The sequence below is a fragment of the Trachemys scripta genome, chromosome 1, assembly GCF_013100865.1.
Source record: "Trachemys scripta elegans isolate TJP31775 chromosome 1, CAS_Tse_1.0, whole genome shotgun sequence".
In the NCBI taxonomy this organism is placed as follows: Eukaryota; Metazoa; Chordata; order Testudines; family Emydidae; genus Trachemys; species Trachemys scripta.
Window position 1 is genome coordinate 160,124,975 of NC_048298.1, and position 26,082 is coordinate 160,151,056.

The 26,082-nt window shown below is 42.0% G+C and overlaps 2 protein-coding genes across 8 annotated transcripts in view; both read left to right on the forward strand.

Moving 5' to 3' along the window:
- The window catches only part of ARL13B (ADP ribosylation factor like GTPase 13B), a 79,004-nt gene extending 62,792 nt beyond the window's left edge, over positions 1 to 16,212 (forward strand). For 3 of the 5 annotated variants that reach the window (XM_034791300.1, XM_034791318.1, XM_034791287.1), the window contains exons 8-11: positions 3,364 to 3,595; positions 4,101 to 4,217; positions 5,420 to 5,488; positions 13,830 to 16,212. In XM_034791300.1, coding sequence (XP_034647191.1) covers positions 3,364 to 3,595; positions 4,101 to 4,217; positions 5,420 to 5,488; positions 13,830 to 13,906 — 495 coding nt within the window. In that variant the 3' untranslated portion in view covers positions 13,907 to 16,212. The other 2 variants (XM_034791309.1, XM_034791294.1) reach the window with 2 other exon arrangements.
- A 7,398-nt stretch (positions 16,213 to 23,610) lies between these two features.
- The window catches only part of NSUN3 (NOP2/Sun RNA methyltransferase 3), a 29,975-nt gene continuing 27,503 nt past the window's right edge, over positions 23,611 to 26,082 (forward strand). For 2 of the 3 annotated variants that reach the window (XM_034791354.1, XM_034791364.1), the window contains exon 1: positions 23,611 to 23,915. In XM_034791354.1, the coding sequence (XP_034647245.1) occupies positions 23,826 to 23,915 (90 nt within the window). In that variant the 5' untranslated portion in view covers positions 23,611 to 23,825. The remainder of the gene's footprint in view (positions 23,916 to 26,082) is intronic. The other variant, XM_034791344.1, reaches the window with a different exon arrangement.

Consider the following 26,082-nt stretch of genomic DNA (forward strand, 5'->3'; position numbering starts at 1 on the left):
ATAGCTCAGGTTTGCTTCAAGCTGTTGAGGCACATGGCGGCATGTACTTTAATCTTGGATGCCTCAGACTTAGGGTGAGGCGCCAAACTCAGAACTCAGGGCCTCTGGTCCCAAGAAGAACTCTCTCTGCACATAAATGTCAGGAAGCTTAGGGTGGTACGCTTAGTATGCCACGTGTTCCTTCCCCAGATCTCAGGCGAGGTGGTGCAAGTCCTGACAGACAGTACTGTGGCCATGTTTTACATCAACAAGCAGGGTGGGGCTTGATCTTTGGCCCCATGTCAGGAGGCCATCCATCTGTGGGACTTCTGTGTAAAGCACTCCGTTCATCTTGAGGTGTCACATCTCCCGGGAGCCCAGAATGTATTGGCGGATCACCTCAACAGTTCCTTTTCCTCTCACCACAAGTGTTCCTTTCACCTGGAGGTTTGCTGCGTGGGCACAGCGCAGGCTCCCTCTCCGATGCTTTCCTCCACCCATGGACAGATCTCCTATTCTATGCCTTTCCTCCGATCCCCTTGGTTCACGAGGTCTTCCTAAAAATCAAACAGGACAAGGTGAAAGTTTTTCTGATAGCCCTGGCATGGTCATATCAACACTGATTTGGCACGCTGCTGGACCTGTCGTTAGCAACCCCAATCTCGCTCCCACTCGATCCAGACCTAATTTCACAAGACCATAGCTGGTTGCTTCCCCAGATCTCGCCTCCTTGCACCCAACTGCATGGATGCTGCATGTCTGAACCCAGAAGAACAGGCTTGCTCGGAACAGGTCCAGCAGATCTTTCTAGGTAATAGAAAGCCTTCCATCAGGGCTACCTACCTGGGCAAGTGGAAGCATTTCTCAATTTGGGCTTCTCAATGCGTTCTCTCCATCTCAATCTTCCCTCCAATCTATCTTGGTTTATTTGCTCCACTTAAAGCAGCAGGGTGTGGCTCTCATGTCTATCAAGGTACACTTAGCAGCCATCTCAGCACTCCACCCTCCAGTGAACAGCCGGTCAGTGTTCTCCCAGGAGATGACAATATGGTTTCTCAAGGGGCAGGAGAGGCTCTCTCCTCAGGTCCGTGAGCCGACCCCCCCATGGAACTTAAACCTGGTTCTGTCAAGACTCACAGGTTCCCCCCTTTAAGCCATTAGCATCGTGCCCCCTTCTACTTCTCTCTTGGAGGGTTGCCTTCCTAGTGGTGATCACCTCAGCAAGAAGGATCTCTGAAATCAAGGCCCTTATGTCAGAACTGCCTTACACTGTGTTCTTTAAGGACATGGTCCAACTGTGCCCCAATCTGGCCTTCCTACCAAAGGTGGTGTCACAATTCCATAGCAAGCAAGCCATTTTCCTACCAGTCTCTTCCAGAAACATCACAAGAACTCTGAGGAACGGCGGCTTCACTTGGACGTTAGGCATGCCCTTGCTTTTTATATTGAGAAAGACAAAACCCTTCCGCAAGTCCACGCAACTCTTCGTAGCAATAGCAGAAAGGATGAGAGGGCTTCCTGTGTCTGCCCAGAGGATCTTGTCCTGGATAACTGCCTGTATTTGGGCTTGCTATGAGCAGGCGAATGTCCTGCTTCCATCCATCTTAACCGCTCACTCCACACAAGCCCAGGCTTCATCAGCAGCGTGTCTCACGCAGGTCCAAATTCAGGACATCTGTAGAGCCGCAACCTGGTCATTGGTGCATACCTTCGCATCCCACTACATCATTACCCAGCAGGCCCAAGATGACGGCAGTTACAGAAGAGTGTGTCCATAAGCTCTGAGCCCGCCTCCTGGGGTACTGCTTGTGAATCACCTAACATGGAATGGGCATGAGCAGGCACTCGAAGAAGAAAAAGCGGTTACTAGTTACTGTTGTTCTTTGAGATGGGTTGTTCATGTCCATTCCATGACCCACCCTCCTATCCTTTTCTATTGCTTTCTGTTGGAGTTAACTAGCAAGAAGGAACTGAGAGGGTGCGTGGCAGGCGGCACCCCTTATAACAACACATAAGTGTGTAGCTCCAGAAGGTGCTAGAGCCAACCCAATGGATACCACTGAGGGGAAAAATCTCAGGCACTGGTGCATGCAGTGCGTGCGCACCTAACATGGAATGCACATAAGCAACACATCTTGGAGAAAAACAGTTACGAAAGGTTAGTAACTGTTTTTTGTGTGCTGTGAAGTTGTATCAGTAATCTAACAATAAAGAAATATCTTAGTACCAATTTAAGAAAAATGTTTTGTTTGCCATGCAATTTACTGCAGAATTTTCAGAATAAACTGTTGCAATGTTCAGAGGAAGCCATTTTCGGTTACCCATTTAATTGGAATCAGCTTCATTCACTCTTAATTTTTGTTGCAAAAGTGAGGTTTTATTTTGGCTTTACGGGAGCTATTTCAACCATGTCACCAGTCATATAGGGTCCCCCTGCCTTACTTAGCCATACAGACTTGCAGCATAATACAGTATTTTCAATTGGTTTAGAGCTGTTGGACTGGTGTGTTAGTTATGGAACATGAAAACTGTATAAATTTTTCTTCAGACACTTCCTTTTAATTCAAATAGTCGTCAGATTCATATTTAGTGTACCATATTTGTCTTTTGTTTGATTTAAGATATTGTGCTTATAGAAAAAATAGTGAGCTCCAATAAATGTAAATAGTCAAGGCTTGGTCCTACTCTCCAGGACGAGCATCCACACGATCATATCATGTAAAGTCAGCTATGTGCACAATGACAGATTTCACAGGATCCTACAGTAATGTACATCTGTGGGGCGGGGGGAGAAGGAGAATGCTACAAGTGCTGCAGAGCTGCTCATTATGTGGAACTTGTAGAACAGATACTCTATCAAGTCTGCATTACGTAATCAGTGTTCCACCAAGACAAAATGTTGATTTGCAAGGTATTTCAAAACTTGTGTGTTTTTCTAAACAAAATAAACGAATAGAAATTGAAGGAGTTAGTAAAAGTTTTTAATTCTCTTGCTCGGGATATTGACACTGTTTATACTTGTATCTTTTTCTCGCATGGCATTTTAAAAAAGTAAAAAGAACAAAAATGCATTTAGGCCATGAAGCTGTGTGCGGCCATTCCTCCCTAAACTGGTTACCACTCAGAAGTCTAAACATCACTTCTAGAGCTTTTAGTTGTTCATTTTTCTAGGTTAAATCTTGAGCAGCATCTTGTGAAACTTGGGATTTTATTTCCTCATTTGCATATTCTTGAAACTTGTTAATTATGCTACACATGAGAATTTTTTTTAAAAATGGTCTATCAGAGTCTACCCCCTTGTGTTTAGGATGCTCTTCCTATCTTTTTAGAGCAGTCTCTGACACTCAATATTGTTAAAATGACATCTTGTTCTACTTTTGCTAGAATGAAAAAAGAATTGAACAAGAGAAGAGGCAGAGGATGGAGATTGAAAAGGATGCCATTGCCTTGAAACCTAGAGGAGAGCAGGAACAAATGGACACACAGAGCCTGACCAGCAGCTGTAGCCAAAAAACAAATGATTATAGACTTATAGAAACATACAAATCTGCACTCGCACAGCAATTGGAACATGAAGAAGAGGGTGACCAACAAAGCTCAGAATGCCTTGATTCAGGTGATAACTCCAATTTGAATATAGCTTCTTACTGTCATAACTACCACTATTATATTTAATTTGATTCTTATTTTTCACCCAACTCTTTCCTGTGTCTGTATGACTTTGTGTATGCCACATCACAAATAACTGAAGGATACAAATGCAAAATTATGTTACTGTACAGAAGGTCATAATTCAACCAAGAATTAGTGTTCATCAGTCTTATCCAGTTACAATCGGCCCATTTTTACCAGTACCTTCAAATCCATAACACACCTTGCATTAATATCAATGAGTTGTACTCATCTATCTGACAAACTTTGGACCTTACATGTACATACGTGATTATTTACAGTAATAAGATTTAAAAGTCTGCTGTTCGTTACATACAGAATGAAAATACTTAGAGCAGTCCATCCCAACACTTATAGTCATCAAAAGGACACATCTGTATAGTACTGTAGAGATCATTCTTAACAGTAAATGTGTGGTCAATGAACTGTTTTCTTTCCATTTGGTGTAGATACCAGTAAAAAGAAAATAAAGAAACTGAAGTTAAAAAGGAGTCACAGGGTGGAACCAATCACTGCAGAGGAAGCTGTTCCCAAAAATCCGACCCCACCTCCACCTCTTCCACCAGGTGAGTTAAATACCCTGTGGTGATAAGTGTGCCACTTCATGAAAGCTGGGCCCTTAAAAGACTTGGCTTTTTAAACATGCAGAAAAAAATAGTTTTCACACAGGATTATGCCATCATAGTTTGATTAGTTTCTTTTGAGAATTGCCCATGAAGATCCCCACTTGTATGAGGCTGGTGAGCACTATCATTATGTCAGTAGGCTTTCAACTCACTAGGGCAAGTTAAGCTGCAGGGTATATTTTCTCAGTTCCTAGTTAGGGCTTGGGAAAATTGACCGGCATGGCTGTAGAAGAGTAATATATAGCTCTGCTTCAATAACTCCCCATTTAGATGTAATTTATTTGGTATAACTACATATATCAATAATAGCCCTTTATAAATTGTTAATATTACTTAAATATAAAGTGTGACCATTCTGATTTCTTGCTCGTCACATTGTGAGCTTCTTCAGTAGGAACAACTGGAGAAAACACACAATCACTTGCTTTCGAGAAAGCCAAAAGAAGGCCCAGTGACATCTTTCCAAGAACGCTCATAATGTGCTGAGTAAGAAAAATCTGATTATTAATAAGTAAAACTGCCAGTAGAAAACTTAATCTTTTGAACTCCTCACAGATCTTGGAAATCATGCACCTTGGTATAACTTGAACATTACTTCTGTGACAGGGAAAAAAAATACTGATGGTACCTACAGCAATTAACAGGCAGGTACAAAAATATTTCAGAGATGATTTAGATACCTTGTCTTACAAATGGCTAGTGTCCTGATTTTCAGGATGATCTGCTTGTCCTATCTGATTGAAGTACATTGTTCTTCCAGCTTTTAATTGGTTAACTTTTTCAGTATCTGCATCTATTGATGGAATCTTTTACAGTGTATGGAGTTAATATTAGGTTGAAAGTATAAAGCTGGGGAAACAGGGAAAGTATTTTGTCTGTTACTTAACAAAAGTGCAAGAATTTAATAAGTGCAACTCTCTAAAATATTAAGATATTTTTCATCGCTGCTTTATATTACATTTTAAATAGTATTTTGTTTCCAGTGGATTCACTTAATACACCATGTAGAAAGTATTCCTCTCCTCACTCCCCGATACTTTCTTGTCTTCTGAGGAGAAAGATTCCCCCTCCCTCCCAGCTTTCCTTCAGAGCCAAATATTTTGACCGTGATACTTTTTTTATTGTGGTTTGTTTTTCTTTAGTTGGCTGGGGAACGCCCAACGTTAATAGACTTCGAAAACTTGAACCTCTTGGTGAAACCCGTCATTCTGGTAATTTTTAAAAAAAGAGCACCATTTGTTGTTCTCTTATACATTCATTCCATTCTTCACCTTTTTATTTCTTTAATACCTTCAACCAAAAACTAACCCTTTGCTTGTTAAAAGCATCTTTTTGATTTTTTGGTTCCTTTTTTTAATGTGTTTGTTCTCTTTATTTCCTTTTCCCCCAAAAGGAGTTCAAAGCAGCATGTGGTGTCATAAATCATTTTAGGATGTTTGTACAATAGCATGCACGTACCTATTATGATATGCCATATAATACTGCAGTAATAGGGCCCATCCCTTAAAATTTCAAAATCAAACCCTTCTTTTTTTACTTCATAGTAGTTTAAAATGCTTTTAAAACTTAGAAGTAAATCAAATATACATTTCAATTATCCATATGTATTGGCAACATTCTGAATGTGAAGAACTTTAATTTGACAGTTCCAAAATACTTTAAAACAAAGAACTACATTTAATTTTTTAAAAAGGTAACATGTTATGGGCATCATCCATGTGTACTTTGGCATAGATCTGGATCTGTTTTATTGTCAGAATGAAAATTAAAGGCATCTGTGAACTTTTGAATTACAAAGCTGACACGGTAATAGAAAATGTCCCTGTAAACTGTACCAAATGCTGGGAGGATTAAGCTTAGTAACTTGTATTAAAATATAGGAGATTCCTGGTTTTAACTTTTCCTCCTTGAGCTGAGTAATTATTTCTCCTAATTCTAATAATTTTAAATGTCTATTTAGGGCGGAAATAATTTCCATATTGTTTGCATAAAACATCTCCTTTTACAGCAGACCCTGCAAGAGATGTTTTGTATATTGTCTAGTATTACAGCTTGTTCCCAGTGCCATACAGAGACTTTTATAGTGTACGTTATTTTTTTTACATGTTAGTGTTTTTTCAAATTCTGATCAAATGGTTATAAGTGAAATGAGATTTTAAAAGAAAAAATTTACTTTCTACAGGAGACGCTGTTACGTGCAATAAGAGAAGTATCTGTAGTTTATATTTATTAAATCTTAATCATAAAACAATCTTACTCTTCTTTTAAGGAGTTTAAAGAGAAGAAAGAGAGAAAGAAAAGCCAGAAAAGAGGTAGGGAGGGAAGGGAAAGGGTCATGCTCTTTGCTTACAGCTGATTTGCTCATAAGTGAGGCTTTCTGTTTTGTGGCTAGAGCACGGGACTGGAAATCAATAGACCTAGGTTCTATTCCCAATTTTGCCACTGGCTGTATGTGACCTTGGACAAGTTACCTAACCTCTGTATTCCTCAGTTTTCCCATCTGTAAAATTGTGATAATACTTTAAAAGCACTTTGAGATCCTTGAATGAAAGATGCTGTGAGAGGAACTCCTATTGACTGCAGATATCCATTGAAGACCATGGGAGTTTGGATCTAGCAAGCAAGTGCAAAAACATTGTTTACCCTTGTTCTTCTCAGGGATTTATTTAATTAGTGCAAAATTTTCCCAGTAATTAACTCTGTGAAACAACTTTTTAAACCCTAGAGGAGTCAAAGCCATTGTGTTTTGTGATTTCAGGTCCTTTTGTCCCCTGCTACATATAATATCTGCTGAAGTTTAAAAACTGAAGTTTTTCTTCGACTATGTTAGTGTGAATCCCATTTTAGGCATTCAGGTGCATGAGAGCACATGTTTTTGATTAACAGTGTCTTTTGGGGCCACCATGCTCCCTGTGCTGCCTCATACTCCCATGCAAGGGCATAAAGGGCAGAACAGCTATGACTGTCCTTCAGTTCCTTCTTATTGCCCAAGGCGGCAAGACAAAACCAGTTGAATGTGGTAGTCCCGGCTGGGCTGGGGAAGGGAGGACTTCCTCTTCCCTTGCACAGCATCCAGAGTTGGGTCAGACCCACCCCTAGATTTCTCCCCAGGCTGCAGGAAGCTCTGCAAACTGCCCCCGTTTCCTGCACCCGTCGCTCTTCAGCTGCAGGGGGAGGGATCACTGTCCAGAAGCCCCCATGCTGAGCCCCACTCCCCCTGCACCTGGACCACCCTGCCAAGTCACCCGCACCCGGATCCCCACCTCACTGAGCCCCACTCCCCCAGCATCTGAACCCTCACACTCAGACCCTCTGCCGAGCTCTATCCCCCTCCACCCCCAGATCCCCGCAGCCACTGAGCTCTAACCACCTTCACCTGGACTCCCCCACAGAGTCCCATTACCCTTGCACCCAGAACCCCCCAACAAACCCTGGTGCATCCAAATCGCGTCCCGCACCTGGATCCACCTCTGAGCTGCCTGCACCCAGATTGCCCCATACTGAACCCTCTTCACCCACACCTGGATGGATCCTGCCGGGCTGAGCCTGCCTACCCACACCTTGTGCACCTGGCACGGAGGGGCAGGGCCCTGGGGTGGTTCTGAGGCAGGCCTGGTCCTTGTGCTGTGTCAGGCTTGGGTGCAGCCTCATTGCTGAGTCTGTGTCCTGGGGGGTGGAGGGTGGAAGAGCTGCAGAGTGATCTCCCACCTCTGTGCAACCAGTGGCCTGTCCTCCTCAGTGCCATGTTGGAGCTTCCACATTTATTTGACACATAAAATGTGCAGAATTTTAAAATATTGTACACAGAATTTTTATTCTTTTGGTGCAGAATGCCCTCAGGAGTAATATCAGAGAGTCCAGTAGTGAAAGAATGGTAGGAAAGAAGATGATGCCAAAATTGGCACTGGTTATGTTGACATTGACCAAGTCCTTCAGCACCAGTCACCACTACATTGACACCAGAGTTGACAACCCCATCTTTGGCAGCGGCGCCTCTTGCTCAGACAATGTCATCATCGGAGCCAGCAAAGGTGCACCACCAGAGAGGTGAGACCAAAAGAAAGTGGAGCTCAAACACAGCTCTGAGCATCAGGAGACACCATCCCATAGGGAGGAGAAGCATCTTCACTCCTCCAAGGTCAAAGCGTCTGAGGAAGGAGCAAAATTCAGTAAACAAGCATCAACACTAGTATCAATGAAGGCACCAGCACCAACCACCCTGCTGATTACAAGCCCTATGTATGCTCTCTCAGAACTTTCGAGATCCCCTCTGGGGACTTCATTTGTACCAGGGTAGTACCCAGCATCAGAATTGGATCTGAGCCCTTACTCCATGGCACTGTCATTTGAAGAGTCTTACTCTTCTTCACCATCACTGGTTTACACCTGCTCCATGGTATTGAGCAGAAATGCTTCCCCTACTTTCTGAGAGCCAGCCCTAGAGCTGGTACCAGAGATCCCTCTCACAGGGCACTGCTGCAAAGGAGGTATGAGTGGCATTGGGCCAACAGCTGCAACTGGCCAGTATGTTGCCCTGGTCACGCTGGCCTGAATGGGAGCCACCATCTCAGGTGTCTCGCAGCAGATTTGCCTCTTGTACCTCCAGGAAGAGGAGGACAACAGGCTCCCTTGTTACATCACTACCGAGACCACCATCATCAGAGGCGGAAAAGTCAAAACTCAACAAAGACAAGCCCAAGAACAAACACCCCCAAAAGGTGGACCTTTATGGGTGCAAAGTCTACTCATCTGCCTGACTGCAACTCTGTGTGGCAAACTAAGAAGAGTTGTTTGCCAGATGTAATTTCCTGACATAGGAAAGTTTGGTCCCTTTCCTCTTAAAGGTACCACAGGATGCTAGAAGGGAATTTAGAGAGATCATTAAAGAAGGCCGAACAGTTGCTAGAACAGCTCTATGGGCAGCCATAGATGCCTCTGATATGGCCACAGTTACGACCATGGCTCTTGACATCTGAAATACCAAAGGAGGTCCAAGACACCATATAGGACCCTCCTGCTCGAGAGAATGAGCTCTTCAGCAAAAGAATGGACAAAGCACTCCGGTCTTTGAAAAATTTAAGGGCCACGCTGTGGTCACTAGGGATTTATATACTACCCCTCTAGGAAGCCCTACAAATATCAGCCTAAACAGAGAGACAGCAGACACCCCTGTTTTTAGGGTAGACATCGGGTCTACCCACGACTACAGAAACCATTGCAATACTTGAGATCATCTGCCTCCTCCATCACTCACCTTACCCCAGCAGCTGAACAGTAGATTTGACAGGAATGTCAGGAACCACATCAGAAATGATCAGGAGACAGCAGCCATCTTAAGAAGCCACATTGCCTGTTCCATCGGGCTTGGTCTGATATTGCTTCAGACAAGTGGGTGCTGAACATCATTGCCCATGGCTACCCCATTTATTTCCATATCCACACACCCCCCACCTACTTCCCTTCCTCATCCCTCTTCAGTACTGAAGTTTCTCAAAGTGACATACTTACCCATACGGCAGAAAACCTACCCCCTGCCTGGAACCTCAGTGCAGTCCTCCTGAGGCTCATGGAGTTTCCATTTTATTCTGTCTCAGAATGCTCCTTTCATCACTTTGCTCTGAATACTGTCTTCCTAGTGGCTCTCACTTCAGCTAGACGAGTGAGGGAGCTTCAAGCACATATGGCCGATCCTATCCATTCAACAGCGAAAAGATGGTGCTGACCCCCCCCTCCCCCCAATAAGTTCATTCCTTAGGTGAAATTCTGAGACCTCCTTAAGCAATCAATCAATATTCCAGTTTTCTTCCCAAAGCAGTATTCCCTGTTCAGACTGTCACCCTGTCTGTATCTAGTCACAGCCAGGGTTTCTAAAGGTAGGCCATGTCACGGGTAATGAAGGATATCGCAATGAAGCAGTGTTACCAGTTGGATGTTGTACCTCTCCCAACAAACTGCAAAGCGTGCTAAACCGGAGCATAAGCAACAGTCCACCACTTGCTTCACAAATGTGCCAATATCAGAGATCTGTACGGCAACAACAAGTAACCTCCTTTGTCAAACACTGTGCTTTGTAGTCAGCAGCTAAATCAGGTGGCAAGGTCGGGAGAGCAGTACTACAGTCGCTGTTGGACGGATACAGTTGAAACTCCTCATCTCCACCAACCTGAGGGAAGACAGCATGCCAGCTACCTGCAGTGTGATCTGCACTGACACAAACTCAAGGAAGAAAGGTTACTTAACTGACAGGTACTGCAAGTTCCTTTAAGATGATGTAATCAGTGTGGATCTCACAACCTGCCCTCCATCGCTGCTTTTCACAGTCTTGAGCTAGCCCAGGCTTTGAATTGCAAGGGAACTGGGGAGAGTTGCAGGTGCTGCACCCTTTATGCCCTCTCATAAAACTACAAGGAGGCAACAGACACTGCTATTCAAATAATCCCATCTCGTGCACATGAGGCACATGCACGCCTACAGTGGGATCCACACGAACTGCAATATCTTGAAGAACCACAAGTACTGTAGGATGAGAACATTCTTTTTGCAGGTGCTCCACTTTAAAGTAGTTTTGGGGCCTTTTAGCCAAGAAAAAAGCCACTGAAAATAATTTGTTAAACTTCAAACACCATCTTGTACTTATGCACAGTCATAACTTTATAACATGTTTATTTTACCCAAGTCACTTGCAAAGACTGTATTATAAAAATATTTGCTAGGTCATTAAAGCAAACACATCATATGGGAATCTAAAGCCTCCATCCCCTTAAATGTGACTTCTGTGGCTTTAGTTTCTGTCTATGCTCATGAAATACCATAAGTGCTCCTTTAGTATTCCTAGTCACTCTTGTGTGACTCTGTGTGTTAGTAAGAATAGGAGAGTAATTTGAAATATTTGCATCTGTCTTTTTTTAAAATGTTGGACTATTTTTAGATGTGTAGTAGACGCATAGCACAGTGATGGCAATATAGAAATCTAAAAATCAGTACTGTGTAACATGCAGTAAAAGAAACCTGCAAGGCTCTGGTTATAGTGCTGTTTGAGTGGTATCAGAGAAGTAATTTTTTCTTAATACTGTTGACTTGCTATAGTAACAGATGATCAGGCTATTTAGGATCTGAATCTTATCATTCTTCCATCATTCTTTGTGGAGAGTTGTATGCAGGATGTTTAGGCAGAGCCAACAAAGATTGAAATTTTGCCAGCTAGGTAAGTGACTGTAGCACAACACTTGTAAATGAGTGTCACATTATTCCTGATGAAGGATATATTTGCATCAATCGTAAACTATTTCAGCTTTGATATAGTGCTTAGATTGCCCTCCAAACCCAATCTTCCTAAAATTCCTTTTTAGTTACTTAGTGAGAGGCTGACTATAACAGAAGCCTCTCAAAAGCTTTCATTTACCCTGTTAGGATTCAAAATGGTTCTGTTAATGTTGTGCTCCTGATTCTCTTCTCACACCTGTAAAATGGGAGTAATTCAATGGATTTACATCAGTGTAAAACTAGTCTTCAATAGCCGATCTTATCCTAAGTATTATGGGGGGAAATAAAACCCTGATCTTGCTAACATGTATACATGTACTTAAGGAGTAAGACCTGAATTTGCTTGCGTTTGTTAATTCTAAACTCTAAAAACTATTTAACCACAGGTCATTGCATTTATAGCTAAAAATTCTTGTAAAGGCATATATATTTTTAATGTGAATTGTAATATATATTCAATGTTGAGTTTAAAAAAAAAATCTGAAAATTTGCAATGGCAAGCTATACTTGGTTTAAGATTTACAGTTCCATTGTCAATACTATTGAAATTGAGATTCAAATGGTTCTAAAAGCTGCTTGTTCATTTTCCTGTTTTCCACCTGTTTCTTGTTACCAACCATTCTTGACACTTTATTTTATTTTTAATATTTTGCATGTACTAATTCGCATGCAAGTTTGTAAAAAATAACAACTGTTTATGTAAGGCAGGATCTCTTTCCTCTTTGTCATGCTTGTAACTTGGTGCTGGGAATCAAATTTTCGCACCTGAAAACCTATTACTGGCTGCAAAACACATTGCACTGAGGGCTAAAAATGACTACAACATCCAATTCAGAGGGCTAGCATGATTGTTATAAGAACTAAAATATAAGTAGTCTCAGACTTTTGGACACATTGTCACTTAGAGGAGAATAAAAGAAGAGGCTTCAGTCAAATTCTATCAAAAGTTATGTATGTAATTCATTAAACGGCACAGTTGAGAACTGCAGACATTGAGGAGCAATGCCTTTTGACCACAGAAGCAATTCTAATTTTGATACCTTCTTCTTGCAAGGTCTAGGTAGCTCTTGCCAATTTCTGTCACCTATGAATTATTATTCTCAATCTTTTATTATGAATTTAAGTGGTGTTATCTATTCAGTTCTGTCTTCTTCAGAATGTGCAGTGTTCAGAATGTTTCCAGGACTTTACATAGCTGAGACCAGAAGGTCTGGTGTATGCATCTTCCTGAAGGAACTGAGCAGTTCCTCCAAGGAAAGAGAAACAAAATAAAGCCTAACCATGTAATCTAACCACCATACATTGCTTTTTTTTTTTTTTAGTTCTTTTTTACAAGTTACTCTTACAATCCATTAATATGCTTACTCCAAAGTGCCTATTTCTTAATATGTATTGTACAATGACTCGGAGAAGCATTTTGAGCAAAAGAACCACCAAGATGAGTGATTTTTAGCCTGGACACTGTAAACATGAATACCCTATAATAGAAGTGATATGAGCAAGGAAACCATAATAATGCATAAAATAACTGCCATTTTTAATTCATATGAAACATTTATATCTTACCTGGGCAACATGGCATACTTGTAATTTGCCATAATTTTAGGTCATCCAATCAAGTAATCTGATCATTCGAGCATGTCTGTGTGGTCCTATGTCAATATGGTCAGAAAATGAAAAATTAAGTTGGTAATAGCAGTACACGTTGATGAAGTTATTTTTATTGGTGATGTTTAGACCAAGAAGCAGAAATACAAGATATATATCTATATCTGTATTTATATATATTAGACTGCTGTAGTGTCAAAATTAAAGATTGGAGCCTAAATTTTCCAAAGTAATTAGTGATATTGAATACCTTAATGTCTGGCTGCCCAACTTGAGACACCATTAGAACACTGAATTTTCAGAGTGTGGCAATTCAGAACTTTCTGAAAATCAGGCCCCGTTAAGGTGTGTGAAGTCAGGTGTCCAAAATTGCTGGTAATTTTTGAAAAACTAGGCCTAATTTTCTTTACTAGAATAGGTGTCCCTGTCCCTGATTTTGCAGTTGCATAATTGCTAGACTTAGTCAAGCCTGTATATGCCTGCAGTATTCAACAGTGCTGTGTTTGGATGTTTTTCTAAATGGTCGATCCTACAAACACTCTTTATAGGGTATAGTGCTTAATAATGTGATTAACTGGTTTTGAAGGCAGCAAGAATTCAACTGAATTAATCTGTCCTTTTGAAAAAGATGTTGTAAATTCGATACTAACATGTTTTTCTTCTGGTATGTTTCTTACGCAGATTTCTATGGAAAGCCGCTACCTCCATTGACTATACGGCAGAGACCTAACAGTGACACCCATGATGTCATTTCTTAACCAGATCACATGCTACATTTTTAACTTAATCACAACATTATATTAAACTATTTTCTTACTTGAAGAAAACTTGATACTGTTTAAAAAGTTGCTGTGAGATGAGACAGTAAGAACCCATTTTCTTTTCTGCCATGGATTAGTTCTACCGGACTTGATTGATGAGATTTTCTACTTGGCTTATTAGTTACTGTTCACATTCTCACCAGCTCTTCTTCAGGGGTTAACAGGGAGATGGAGAACAGAAATGTTTGAGAGCACTTGCATGCACATGGAATTTGGGATCAGGTTAGTACTGTTGGGTTTCATATTGGGGTTTACTTGCCAGACTATATAGCTATAACCCTGAAGAAAAACACCTTCAAGACCAAATGCAATTGGATTGGGTGTGCACATCAAGACTGTCGTTAATATGTTGCTGCAATCCATATTTCTACAGCTAATAATTTTAAGGCATTTTGTAAGATGTGTGCATGTTAGAGTGAATATAGAGAATTATACACTACAAATGTTAACTATATTTTTATAATTTTTTCTAATATTTTATTTGGGAATTTGATTTAACATTAATGCCTGTTACCATCAAAATGTCTAGAAAGTGTTAAAAATTTGTTGATAGCTTTATCCATATGAGTATATTGACTTTTATGTTTACTTTACAATAGCAATACATTTTGGTTGGGATTTACATCACCAGTTGCCCAATTATTCATATATTGCCCTTCTGGCAGTCTCTGGGGTTTTTAAGATAAACGGATTTTGCACATAATTATGGTACTTGAATGGACTGTCTAAAAGTTTTCTTCTTATGGATCATTTTCTTTTGTTTTGTTAAATGGGAGTTGATATGCATAGTAAATATATTTTCAGATATCTTAATTGGCTATTGTATTATGTGCTATTAGATAAAATTGCACACAATTGAAATGTTGAACTCATTTCAACTAAGAATTCTGGTGAAAAATCAAATCAGTTAGCATACATGTCTGTTTAATGTGTTCTATAAACACTAAAAATGTCATATTGAAAATGTAAAACCTGAGATTTTTAAGTCAATGTAATGAGCCCAATTCTAACCTTCCAAATAATGTGCCCCTCTCATATTTATTTTTTAAAAAGGGAGTGGTGTGTTGGAGGAGAGAATTGGATTTATAGTACTTCAGATGTTTTGATATAAGTTTGTATTCTGTTACATTTGGCAGAATAATTTCTATACCATGTGTGTACGTATAATTTTACTGCTTAGTTGCTGGTGACTGGAAGAACTTCCCTACAATGTTATAGTGAGGTTGAAAGCATTTGTGTAAAAAGCACAGGTCCTAAATCAAAGATTTTTGGAATAGGCAGGCAATGGTGACTTTCTATTACACTACCAGCTTCCCGGCATCTCATACTAGCAAAAGACACTAGGCAGTGCTAATGCAGTGAAATATGTTCATCAGCTACCTTAAAATTTGAAAGCATTGCATGAGGTTTTAGCTACATGACTCTTGTTAAAGTCCATGGGAGTGACACAGCTAAAACCCCACATAATTCTTTTGAAATATAACCCTTACTTAATGGTTTAAAACATTAGTTTGTTTTAACTAAAGCAAAACAGTCACTAACATTAAGGATGTTGTATTGCATTGGGAAGAGAGAGTACTCCAATTCAGTGAGTAACGTTGTATGTATAAAACCATTTGAATGTGACTGGAAATAGCAGGAGAATACTTTCCTGGTAGTGGTAACAGGCTATGATATGGTAACAAGGTTCTGTTTGAATAAATAATGATACTATTGTGATGTAGTTTGGCTTGCTTTCAGTAAATGTGTCTTAATATTTAGCATTCTTTGCTTAAAAGTTTACATGCAAGATCCTATTAATCTTACCATTTTTAGCTACCTTGTCATACATGTTCCTTTGGCTCGAAGGATCTATGTATTGTAGTTTGACACTTTTTTCAGTTTCATCTTGACCTTTGAGTTTTTTCTTTTTTACCCATATGCAAAATAAATTAAATTAATGAAAGTCTTTGTTTCTCTTTTTAAAGTGCAACTAAAAAGAAAGCTGGCATGGAAACTAAATGAGGAACTGAAACTTAAAAGAATATTTCTCACATTCAAAATGTGTTTCTACTGTTAAAATAAATGTATACTGTTATGAGACCAAATTACTAGAAATATTTTTCATACAGTTTTATATATGAAAGCCTACTGTAATTGACTGCATTGTTTTTCTCATTATTTTATACTACATGAGCTTTTTATTTGTTGAAGGTCACATTTCCTGAGGACTTCTGTGTATAGAATAAAACTAATGTACATCATCTAAGTGTTTTCTTTATTACATATTAAATACTTTTGGGGGGCAAATACAGAAGAACCTCATGAATTCTTATTAATGACTGTGGGAACCATCTTTCAATTTGCATAGCAAAATACCATGAATTAGTGAGAGAGTGAACAAATTTAAAAAAGAAAAAGCAGCCCAACAAGTACTTCATGTATTTTGATAATTATAGATTAGTATTTATATTTGTAGCATATTATATTTTAAATGACTTCTTGAGGCCTCACTACTGCACTTAACTATTAATCTTTGAGACGGTAGGAGGTACTACCAGTTTTGAGCAAACTATAACATTGGGCTACTGAGGTTCTGCTGTATTTGTCTTAAATTCTGTGTTTGAGATTTTATCCTTGTGCATTTATCAATGTATTCAACTCTTAAAGGTACTTGCTCTTAAATACATGGATGATTCACACATGCAACTGTTCTGTTAGATAAAGCCGCTATCTGTGTAACATTTTAACTTCATGGGACATGAGAAAAGATAGGTGAGAGAAGATCTCCACATAGCTTCATAACATATGGAAAATAGTGGTTGCAAATGCTAGATAAATGTTAAAATGTAATTAATGCCTCAAAAGGCAAATCAGTCTCTCTTTCTTTAACCCCTTTCACCCTGTTCCAAATAAGGGAAGGGAAGGGGGACACACAGTTGACTGAAATGCTTGAATTTTTTTAGTGTAAATAATATTTAGAACTGTGTATTCTAAAAGTACAGTACAATCATTTCAGATTGACATTGTCTACAGCCAAATTGTTCTGATTTTTATGTAAATTTACAGTAAGTGAGAGAACCCCCACACTTACATGGGACCAGGAGAAACCTGGGTCTGAAATAACAGACACTCATAACATTAGAAATCTTTTATGAGATCCTCATCCTGTTGCAGCAGTTTAAGATGCCTAAAGGGGACAGAGCAATCTACAGAGGACCTAAAAGATTTCACACAGGGTGAGAACTGCAAAAGGCAGTTGTAGATAGCTGTCAAAGTACCCCCTTGCAAGGGGATGTCAGTTGCAAAGGGTGCAGCAATGCAGAGATTCTGAACAGCACTCTGCCCCTAAGGCAGCATGAGGCGGCTTGGGGTAACTTAGACAGCTCTGTGGAGATTATTCTGTACGTTTTTCTTCTCTCTCCATCACAAACATTTATTTATTTATTTTTATTTTTGGCCTGAAAGCTGTGCTTCTCGGCCTAGCGATGCCTCTTCAGACAGCAATAATGTTCAGTATGATAACTTGAGGGTGCTTCGTTGCTCACTTTGTGATAACTGTCTCCTTGGCTGCCACCTTTGGAGTTCATTCAGCTCAGGATACTGTTATTACCTCAAAAGGAAACACCATCCTAGGTTATTTCAATAGAAATGCCATTAATCAGATTCACAGAAGTGAATAGAAAGATAATAAAAGTTTACTTTAGGGCAGAGACATGTTCAAGCTGGTTTTTTCTGTTGTTTGGATACACTCTGCTATCTTACCGAAGATCACATTGGCACTTATTAGAGGGTGAGCTGTACTCCACAACAGACTGTTTTAGGAAAATAATGCACTGTGGCAAGCTGCAAAGCACTGCCTGCTCCCCAGTGAAGATGGGGTTAACCTCACTCCCCTTGCACTGGTAGTGAGGGGAAAGATTATAGGATTGTGACTGCGTTTCACACAGTAACACCCGCCCCCCCACCACCACCTAGGGTCATAAAAATGAATTGACCTCTAACTGGGAAATTGTAGGGTGAGATTTTCAAAAGCACTCAGCATTGGCTTAACATCGACTTCAGCCCAAGCAGAGTTAGACAAATGTTGTGATTTTCAAGAGTGCCCATCCCTAGGATGGTTTTTTTTCATATATAAGTTTACTAAACCTGTTTGTGCTTGGTTGACTGCAATGTCCCATATGGCACGATTTTGAATTTCCTCTCTTCTTGAGAAGTAGAAATCCAGATGCTCAGGTTAGAAGTCCCTACTATTTTTAAAATTTGGCATAAGTGTTTATATTAATGAAATGGATGTTTGTGCTCCAAATTTCTAAAATATCCATGCTTCAGCTCAGCATTTATTCTGTAGAGATAATGTTGAGTCATTTATCTGTCAACCTGGCCCACTGGAGCATGAACTCTCACATTTTATTAACGTTATCACTTTAGAGCCAGTTTTATTCATTCTTGTATGAATGGCCAAATAGCTTTCTGTGCCAAAAAAGAATACTGTAATGCTTGAGGAAATCAGGTGCCTCTCACCCTTGACCACTAATCTCTGGTTTACATGTCTATTTCAGTATTTTCCTGTTCCTTGGAATGTGGCATATTTTGCAAGCTTCTTGGAAATTATTTCCTAATCAGCCTTCCCCTGGATACAGTGTACAATTGCACATAAGCAGTATCTCAAAATTTATCTAGCCCCAACGCATTCATTATTCAGTGGGAGGGAGAAATACCTTGAAATTTTCAGCAACTTCCTGACCACAGGCTCTGGGAGGATAGCATTCATTTACATGATCCTATAATTTTAAATTTTGGATAACTTTCAACTAAAGCTTTAAATTTGCTACCCAGTGCAATCAAGATATGTTGGATATGATTCAGACTTTCAGTAACATCTGCTGAACTCCTGCTAAATCTAACCTCATACCATCCAGGACCATGCCCACCTGCAGGTGTTATACCTAACTTTGAAGGCCTGTGTCTTAGCTAGTAAAGGAGAAACACCAAGGTCCCAGTATTCTACTTTGCTTCCAGGGGAAGAAGAGAAACCCCACAACCCTTGCAGCTGGGCTGCGCAGAGGTAAAAAAATCAACATTTGCACAATGGCATGCCTTCTCTGGGAGTGCATGGGAGTACTCTCTGAGGATTCAGATGCACAGTTGGAGAGGGGTGGCACTGACTCAATGGTATTTTTGAATACTGATCGCTCTCTCAGCCCAAGATATCGGGGCTTGTGCCCCTCTTTCTGATAATACCAGAGGTTTTTGAGTGCTAGTCTACCTTGCTTCTGCTTCCCTGAAATGGAGCCCTGAATCTTGAAAAGTTAATTTTACTTCTAGTCATTGTAGGGAACATGGTTTAACTTTTCAACCAAAGTAACCCCCAAAATCACTATTGCAGATAATTTACTGTACTTTTTATGGTGCAGAAACTGTTAGTATTAATAGCTGTGGCTTGATTTTTCAAAAACTGCTGAGCTCAACTTCCATTGCAGTTAATTGGCCACCAAAGGTTCTGCTAAAAAGTTAATTTGTAAGTGTGGTGGGCTGGATCAGAGAAACCCCCTTGGGAACTGCCAACTGATGTGACAAGACTCTACTGCCCCTGCTTTCCTGCCCTGCCAGCTTGGGACTCCAGCACCCTGTCTTGTTGAGCCAGACATGCCAGTCTGCTCCAACATAGACCCAGGGTCTGAACTACCTGTCCCAAAGCTGCAGACTAAACTGAAAGCAACTTACAGAAGTGTTCCTGTCTTTAACACTCAGATGCCCAATGCCATCTAAACCTCAAATAAATCCATTTTACCCTGTATAAAGCTTTTACAGGGTAAACTCATAAATTGTTTGCCCTCTATAACACTGATAGATATGCACAGCTGTTTGCCCCTCTAGGTATTAATACATACTATGGGTTAATAAGTAAAAAGTGATTTTATTAAATTCAGAAAGTAGGATTTAAGTGGTTCCAAGTTGTAACAGACAGAACAAAGTGAATTACCAAGTAAAGTAAAATAAAACGTGCAATCTAAGCCTAATACAGTAATAAAACTGAATACAGATAAAATCTCACCCTCAGAGAAGTTTCAATAAGTTTCTTTCACAGATTGGATTCCTTCCTAGTCTGAGCACAATCCTTTCCCCTGGGTCAGCCCTTGTGCCAGCTCAGGTGGTAGCTAGAGGCTTTCTCATGATGGCACCCCATTTGTTCTGTTCCACCCACTTGTATATCTTTTGCATAAGGCAGGAATCCTTTGTCTATCTAGGTTCCCACCCCTTCTTCTCAATGGAAAACCACCAGGTTAAAGATGGATTCCAGTTCAGGTGACATGATCACATGTCACTGCAAGACTTCATTACCCACTTGCCAGCATACAGGTATACAGGAAGACTTACAAGTAAAACAGAGCTATCTACAGACAATTGTCCTGGTTAATGGGAGACATCAAGATTCCAAACCACCATTAATAGCCCCCACTTTGCATAATTACAAAAGGCCCTCAGAATTATATTTTATATTTCCAGTTTCAGATACAAGTGATACATTTATACAAATAGGATGATCACACCCTGTATATTATAAGCTTTGTAATGTTACCTTACAAGAGACCTTTTGCATGAAGCATATTCCCGTTGCATTATATTCATACTCATTAGCATATTTTCATAAAATCATAAAGTGCAATGTCACAGTAAGATTCCAAAAAGTCTTCTGTTTTTTAAAAAGTAAAAGTAATGTATTTTAACCAAACTGCCTTTCTAACATCCTGAGAACTGTGCTGCAGACTTCCTGCTGTCTGCTACAGTGAATGACATTAGCAGCACCATACACTAATGGACTGATAAATGTTGAGTGGGATGGTTCTTTCAAAATGTTTATGGTATTTGTTTGATCAGTAAGGTTAACAGGAGATCAGTTCTCTTCTGGCAACAATAATTGGCTTTAATGGAGTTACACCACAGAGAACTTGGCCCTGTATGTTTCACCATGACTATTTTTATCCACGTTCAGTATCTTACAGAAGTTGGCATTTAAAAAAAAAATCCCAAGACCTTTTGCAGTTGATATTTGAGAGTGTATATATATAAAGCTTTATTTTGTCTTTTGGCTCTTTCTCTGGGGTTTGGCTTGACTAATCTTAGACAAGCTTCTAAATTTGGTGACAGTATTTTGTAGGAGGCATGCTCTTAGTTTTTTATAAAGCTAGCCTCCCTAATGAAAAAGATGAAAATAAAGGAATTTATTGCAAAAGTAATACATTTTGAAAGCCAAGTACTGTATCAGACTAATGCAGCCCTTTTAAATCCTATCAATTTTTAGAGGACTTGTTTAACCTATACTATTTTGAGATCTCTTCTAACCCTAATCTTCTATGATTTTATGAACAAGACGTTATAGTTCTTTCAAAAGTTTATAATTGAACATTGGCTTAATACAACTTTGAAACTACTATACAGAAGAAAACTGCTTTGGCTTTTTTTTTTTTTTTTTTTTTTTTTTTAGTAGTTTACATTAATACAGTAGTGGACTGTATTTGCTTTTTCATTTATTTTTGTCTGCTTTCCAGTTGTATACTTCCAGTTCCAAATGAGGTGTGTGGTTGACTGGTCAGTTCGTAACTCTCAGGTTCTACTGTACACCATGTCATGAAACAACAGCAATGGAAGCTGAACAGCTGCAGTGTGAGGCCAGAAATCTCAAATGGCTAGGAGCTTTCCTTGCTCTGATTGTCCATGAGATAAGGCCTCAACCTCACATTATTCTGTTTACATCCTTGCCTTTGCTGCTTGCACCATTACAATTTAAGATATTAGTGGCCACTTATTTTTGCAAGAGACAGCTCTGTAAAGCTATAGAGCTGAGGTTGCCACTATGAACCCCCAGTCACTAGGATTGCTGCTGAAAGGCCCTCTGTTCCCCAGAGGATCTGCTGCCACTGAGGGAATCAACCGAAGCAGACACAAACGAAGCTATTCAGGGAGGCACCACAGAGCGAGAGCCAGGTTCCAGATACTTACAGGAGTAGCACACTGGGGGAGGCATATTGTGAGGAGACATGATACCAACTTATCTACTTCGTCACTAGATTGTGACTTTTTGGTTTCCCTAGTGAGAAAATAAGAGTCAGTGACCACTGACAAATCTAGTGACTTTTACTGCCTATTACAGTGACACCAATATGTATAGAAGTCACCAATATGTATAGTATCAGGGGTAGCTGTGTTAGTCTGTATCTACAAAAACAACAAGGAGTCTGGTGGCACCTTAAAGTGTTCAATAGTGTTAATAAAATCCGTTCCATGCTCTTCTTACTACATTCTGTTACACACCAAGTCATTGCCATTACATCTCATGTGAGCATGTCCTCAGAAGGAAGCACATTCTAGGGCTTCTTGGGCTGAGATCGCTATAATCTGCAGATGAGGAAAAGAAGTTTGTGGAGGCTAATTAAATATTTTGCTAAAGCCAGGCACACTTTGGAGAGAGCAGCACATTAGTTAGGGCTTGTTTTTACCCAAATGTGTTCTTTCTCACTGCTCCATAGTAGATAGCCCATCCTGTGTGTGATGCAGAGAAAGATGGCTAATGAAGCAGGCTGGGTGGGGGAAGCAGGTTAACCAGCAAGGAGAGTCGCACAGATAGAAGATGGGTTGGGATGAGACAAGGCCGCGGGGCACCATGCCTCCAGGAATTAAGCCTTTGCTACAGGATCAAAGGTGGAGCTAGCTTGATTTCAGTTCCCCTTTACTTCTTCCCTTGACTTGGCCTGGGATTACCTGCCCAGCTGTTTTCAGAAATGAAACCCTGGGAGCAGGGGGGAGGGGTCCAGCTAGCAATTTTTGTTTTTAAATCTACTTTATTGGCTCCCTACAGGGCCGAGCTCAGGTCAGGCGACTGTCCTTACCCCTAGCTCAGGCCCTCCCTTTCTCTAACCTGTCTGCTTAAATCCAGGCTGGCAACAAAGGGAGGCTCAGCTGAAATTAACCAACCCCTGCCCGGGCCCCAGCCAACCTGGGCTGCAGTGTACAGAGCGCCCTTCCCAACGAGCAGAGGGCTGCAGTGTCCTTCTAGCAACAGAATGTAGTAAGAAGAGCATAACAGATTTTATTAACACTGTTGAGCTGCTTGTGAATGATTTTGTGACTATACTTGTCTGTGTGGTGTGTGTGTATATATATATATATATAATTCTATGTTGAATTCTCTGGAAGTTTTGTTCGGTGACATTTTTGACTTTTTGAGTGCTTAAACAGTTACATCTAGTGACCTTCCAGGATTTGTCTGGTGCCTTCCTGCTATGTGCCGTCGGCAACCGGGACTGAGGGGTCGATTGATTGTGGTGGTGGAGAGGGAGGATGTTTGCATGCTAGGTGGGGAACTCCTCTTCCTGAGAGTCTGGAGGGTGACGGGAAACTGCCCTGTGAAAATGAGTGCGGCAGATAGATTTTGATAGTAGGAATGAGAATTGAGTTGTGAGGTGCTGCTTCCTGCAAGCAAGGCCAGTAGCTTGGCTAGGGATGATGACACACCACCGCGCAGCTGCGTGTGCCAGGGCGCCAGGAGGGGAGGTGGGCAGTGAGATGGCCTGTCAATCAGCCTCGGCACTCGGTGCTACAGCCTCATCGGTGCATCACCGCTGCCTTTCTCGTGGGCGGAGGCCACACGGTCTGTGCTCCGCAGCGGTGCCGGCTCAGCTCCAGCAGCGAGCTCAGCTCAGCTCCTCCCCGGCCCGGCCCGCCTCTGCCCCCTCGGTGGGGGCGGCGCTGTTTGCCTCTGAGCCCCGCCCTCTCGTTTCTGCAACGCTTCATTCCCCCCGGCCGGGGCGTGCAGCAGGCGCTAGCAGTCTCCCCCGAGCCGCTGCGCACACGCCGGACCCGGCGCCCCTTCACCATGTGGCTGCTGCGCGCCTCAGCCCGGCTCCGCCGCCAGCTCGCTGCCTCCTGTGGGCTGCGGGGGGGCCCTTCCCTGGCCCAGGAGCAGGTGAGAGGCGGGGGCCGGGCCTTGCGCCGCCGGAAGAGACTGGGACAGCCGGTCTCCTCCAGAGCAGCTGCTGCGCGGGGTGGGTCAGTGTGCGGTAGCAAAAGCTATTGGCTGGCAGTAGGCAAACAGCCCAGGAGATTGGGGAGTGACCCAAGCCCCCTTGCTATTGGGAAAGAGCCCTTCTTCCTGGCCCACTGCTGCTGCCCCATTGCAACTGCAAGCTTGCACTGGGGCCAGGCTGGCAGGGCAGCTGTGCGCCCGAGGGGACACGGTCTCCTCCTCTCTGCAAAAAAGGACAAAAGAGCAAAGGGTCAGGAGTGAATTTGATTGATAGGAAGGGGCGGGGGAGAGAGAAATCACTCTCCCCAAGCAACCCACGGAGATGTTAGTGGGCACGTGGGGGTTCAAGAGAGGAGAGCAGCAGGAGGGCACAACACCACTTCTTCTCCCCCTGACTTTCCGCACCTCTCCCCTCTTCTCCATGATTGCAGTAGTGAGAGCTCCCTCCCAGGGTTGCCGTCTCGACTGCCAGATTCGCAGAGTATTTGGCGGTTTGTTTTATTTTTAAAGCGCCAGTTCCTGGGGTTGACACAACCTTGGTGTTCATTTCAATTTTTTTTCATGGCCTTCATGATTAGGGCCCAACCAAATTCACGGCTCTGAAAAATGCAGCAGGGACCGTGAAATCCAGTCTTTTTTGTTGTTTGAAATGATTGTGGGTTTGGTAAGCCACTCTGATGAATTTTAAGAGTTTGACTCAAGATTTTTGAATGCTGCATGTTGGCAATGCTACACTGGGTAAAGGTAGCTGTCTTTAACATCACATGATTTTGCTCACAGTTTTCCTGTGAGCAGTGGTTCCCAACCATAGGGACTAATCTGGCATTAGTGGGGGTGATACAACTCAGTTTGAGAACCTCTGTTATAGTTACAGACTCATAGACTTTAAGGTCAGAAGGGATCATGATGATCATCTAGTCCAGGGACGGGCAAACTTTTTGGCCTGAAGGCCGCATCGGGTTTCGTAAATTGTATGGCGGACCGGTTAGGGGAGGGGGGTCATGGCCTGGCCCCCACCTCCTGTCTGCCTCCCCCGGGACTTCTGCCCCATCCATCCCCCTCTGTTTCTTGATGGCCCCCCCCGGAACCCCTGCCCTATCCACACATCTCTGCTCCCTGTCCCCTGACCGCACTGGGACCCCTGCGACCCCATCAAACCCCTCCTCTCATTCCTGAGGCCCCCATGGGACCGCTGCCCCATCCAACCAACTCCTTCTCCTTGTCCCCTGCCTACCCCCTGCCGCCCCATCCACCCCCCTCCTTCCTGACTGCCTCCTCCCCCGGGACCCCCGCCCCCATTCAACCCATTGTTCCTCCCCAAACCCTATCCACACCCCCTGATCACCACCCCAAACTCCCCTGCCCTCTATCCAAATCCCCACTCCCTGCCCCCTTACCGCGCTGCCTGGAGCACCAGTGGCTGGCAGCGTTACAGCCGCGCCACCCAGCTGGAGCCGGGCCACATCACCACCGCCGCCGCGCAGCACAGAGCACCGGGTCAGGCTGGGCTCTGCAGCTGCGCTGCCCCAGGAGCTCACAGCCCCGCTGCCCAGAGCATTGCGCCAGCGGCAGAGTGAGCAAGCTGAGGCTGCAGGGGTGGGGGGACAGTAGGGGAGGGGCTGGGTGCTAGCTTCCCGAGCCAGGAGCTCGGGGGCCGGTCCTGTGGGCCAAAGTTTGTCCACCTCTGATCTAGTCTGACCTCCTACACATTGCAGGCCACAGAACTTCACCTATCCACTCCTGCAATAGACCCCTAACCTCTAGCTGAGTTATTGAAGTCCTCAAACCATGGCTTAAAGACTACAGTTACACAGAATCCACAGTTAAAGTCATACAGAATCTGCCATTTACCAATGTAACTCCCTGGGTGGATATTATTCTTGTAGAATAAGAACGTCCACACAGAAAGTCATAGTGGTATAATTATTATAGGTATACTGGCAAATTTCCCTGTGTAGACAAGCCCTGAGAAAGGAGGTGGAGAAAAAGCTACTTGAAACTACTGGTTCATGATTTTTTAAGACAATTTTATGGTTTTGGAGTGCCCTGACTTTTGATTTTTTTTTTTTATTATTCCTGAAGGAATTCTGCACCAAAAAATAAAAAT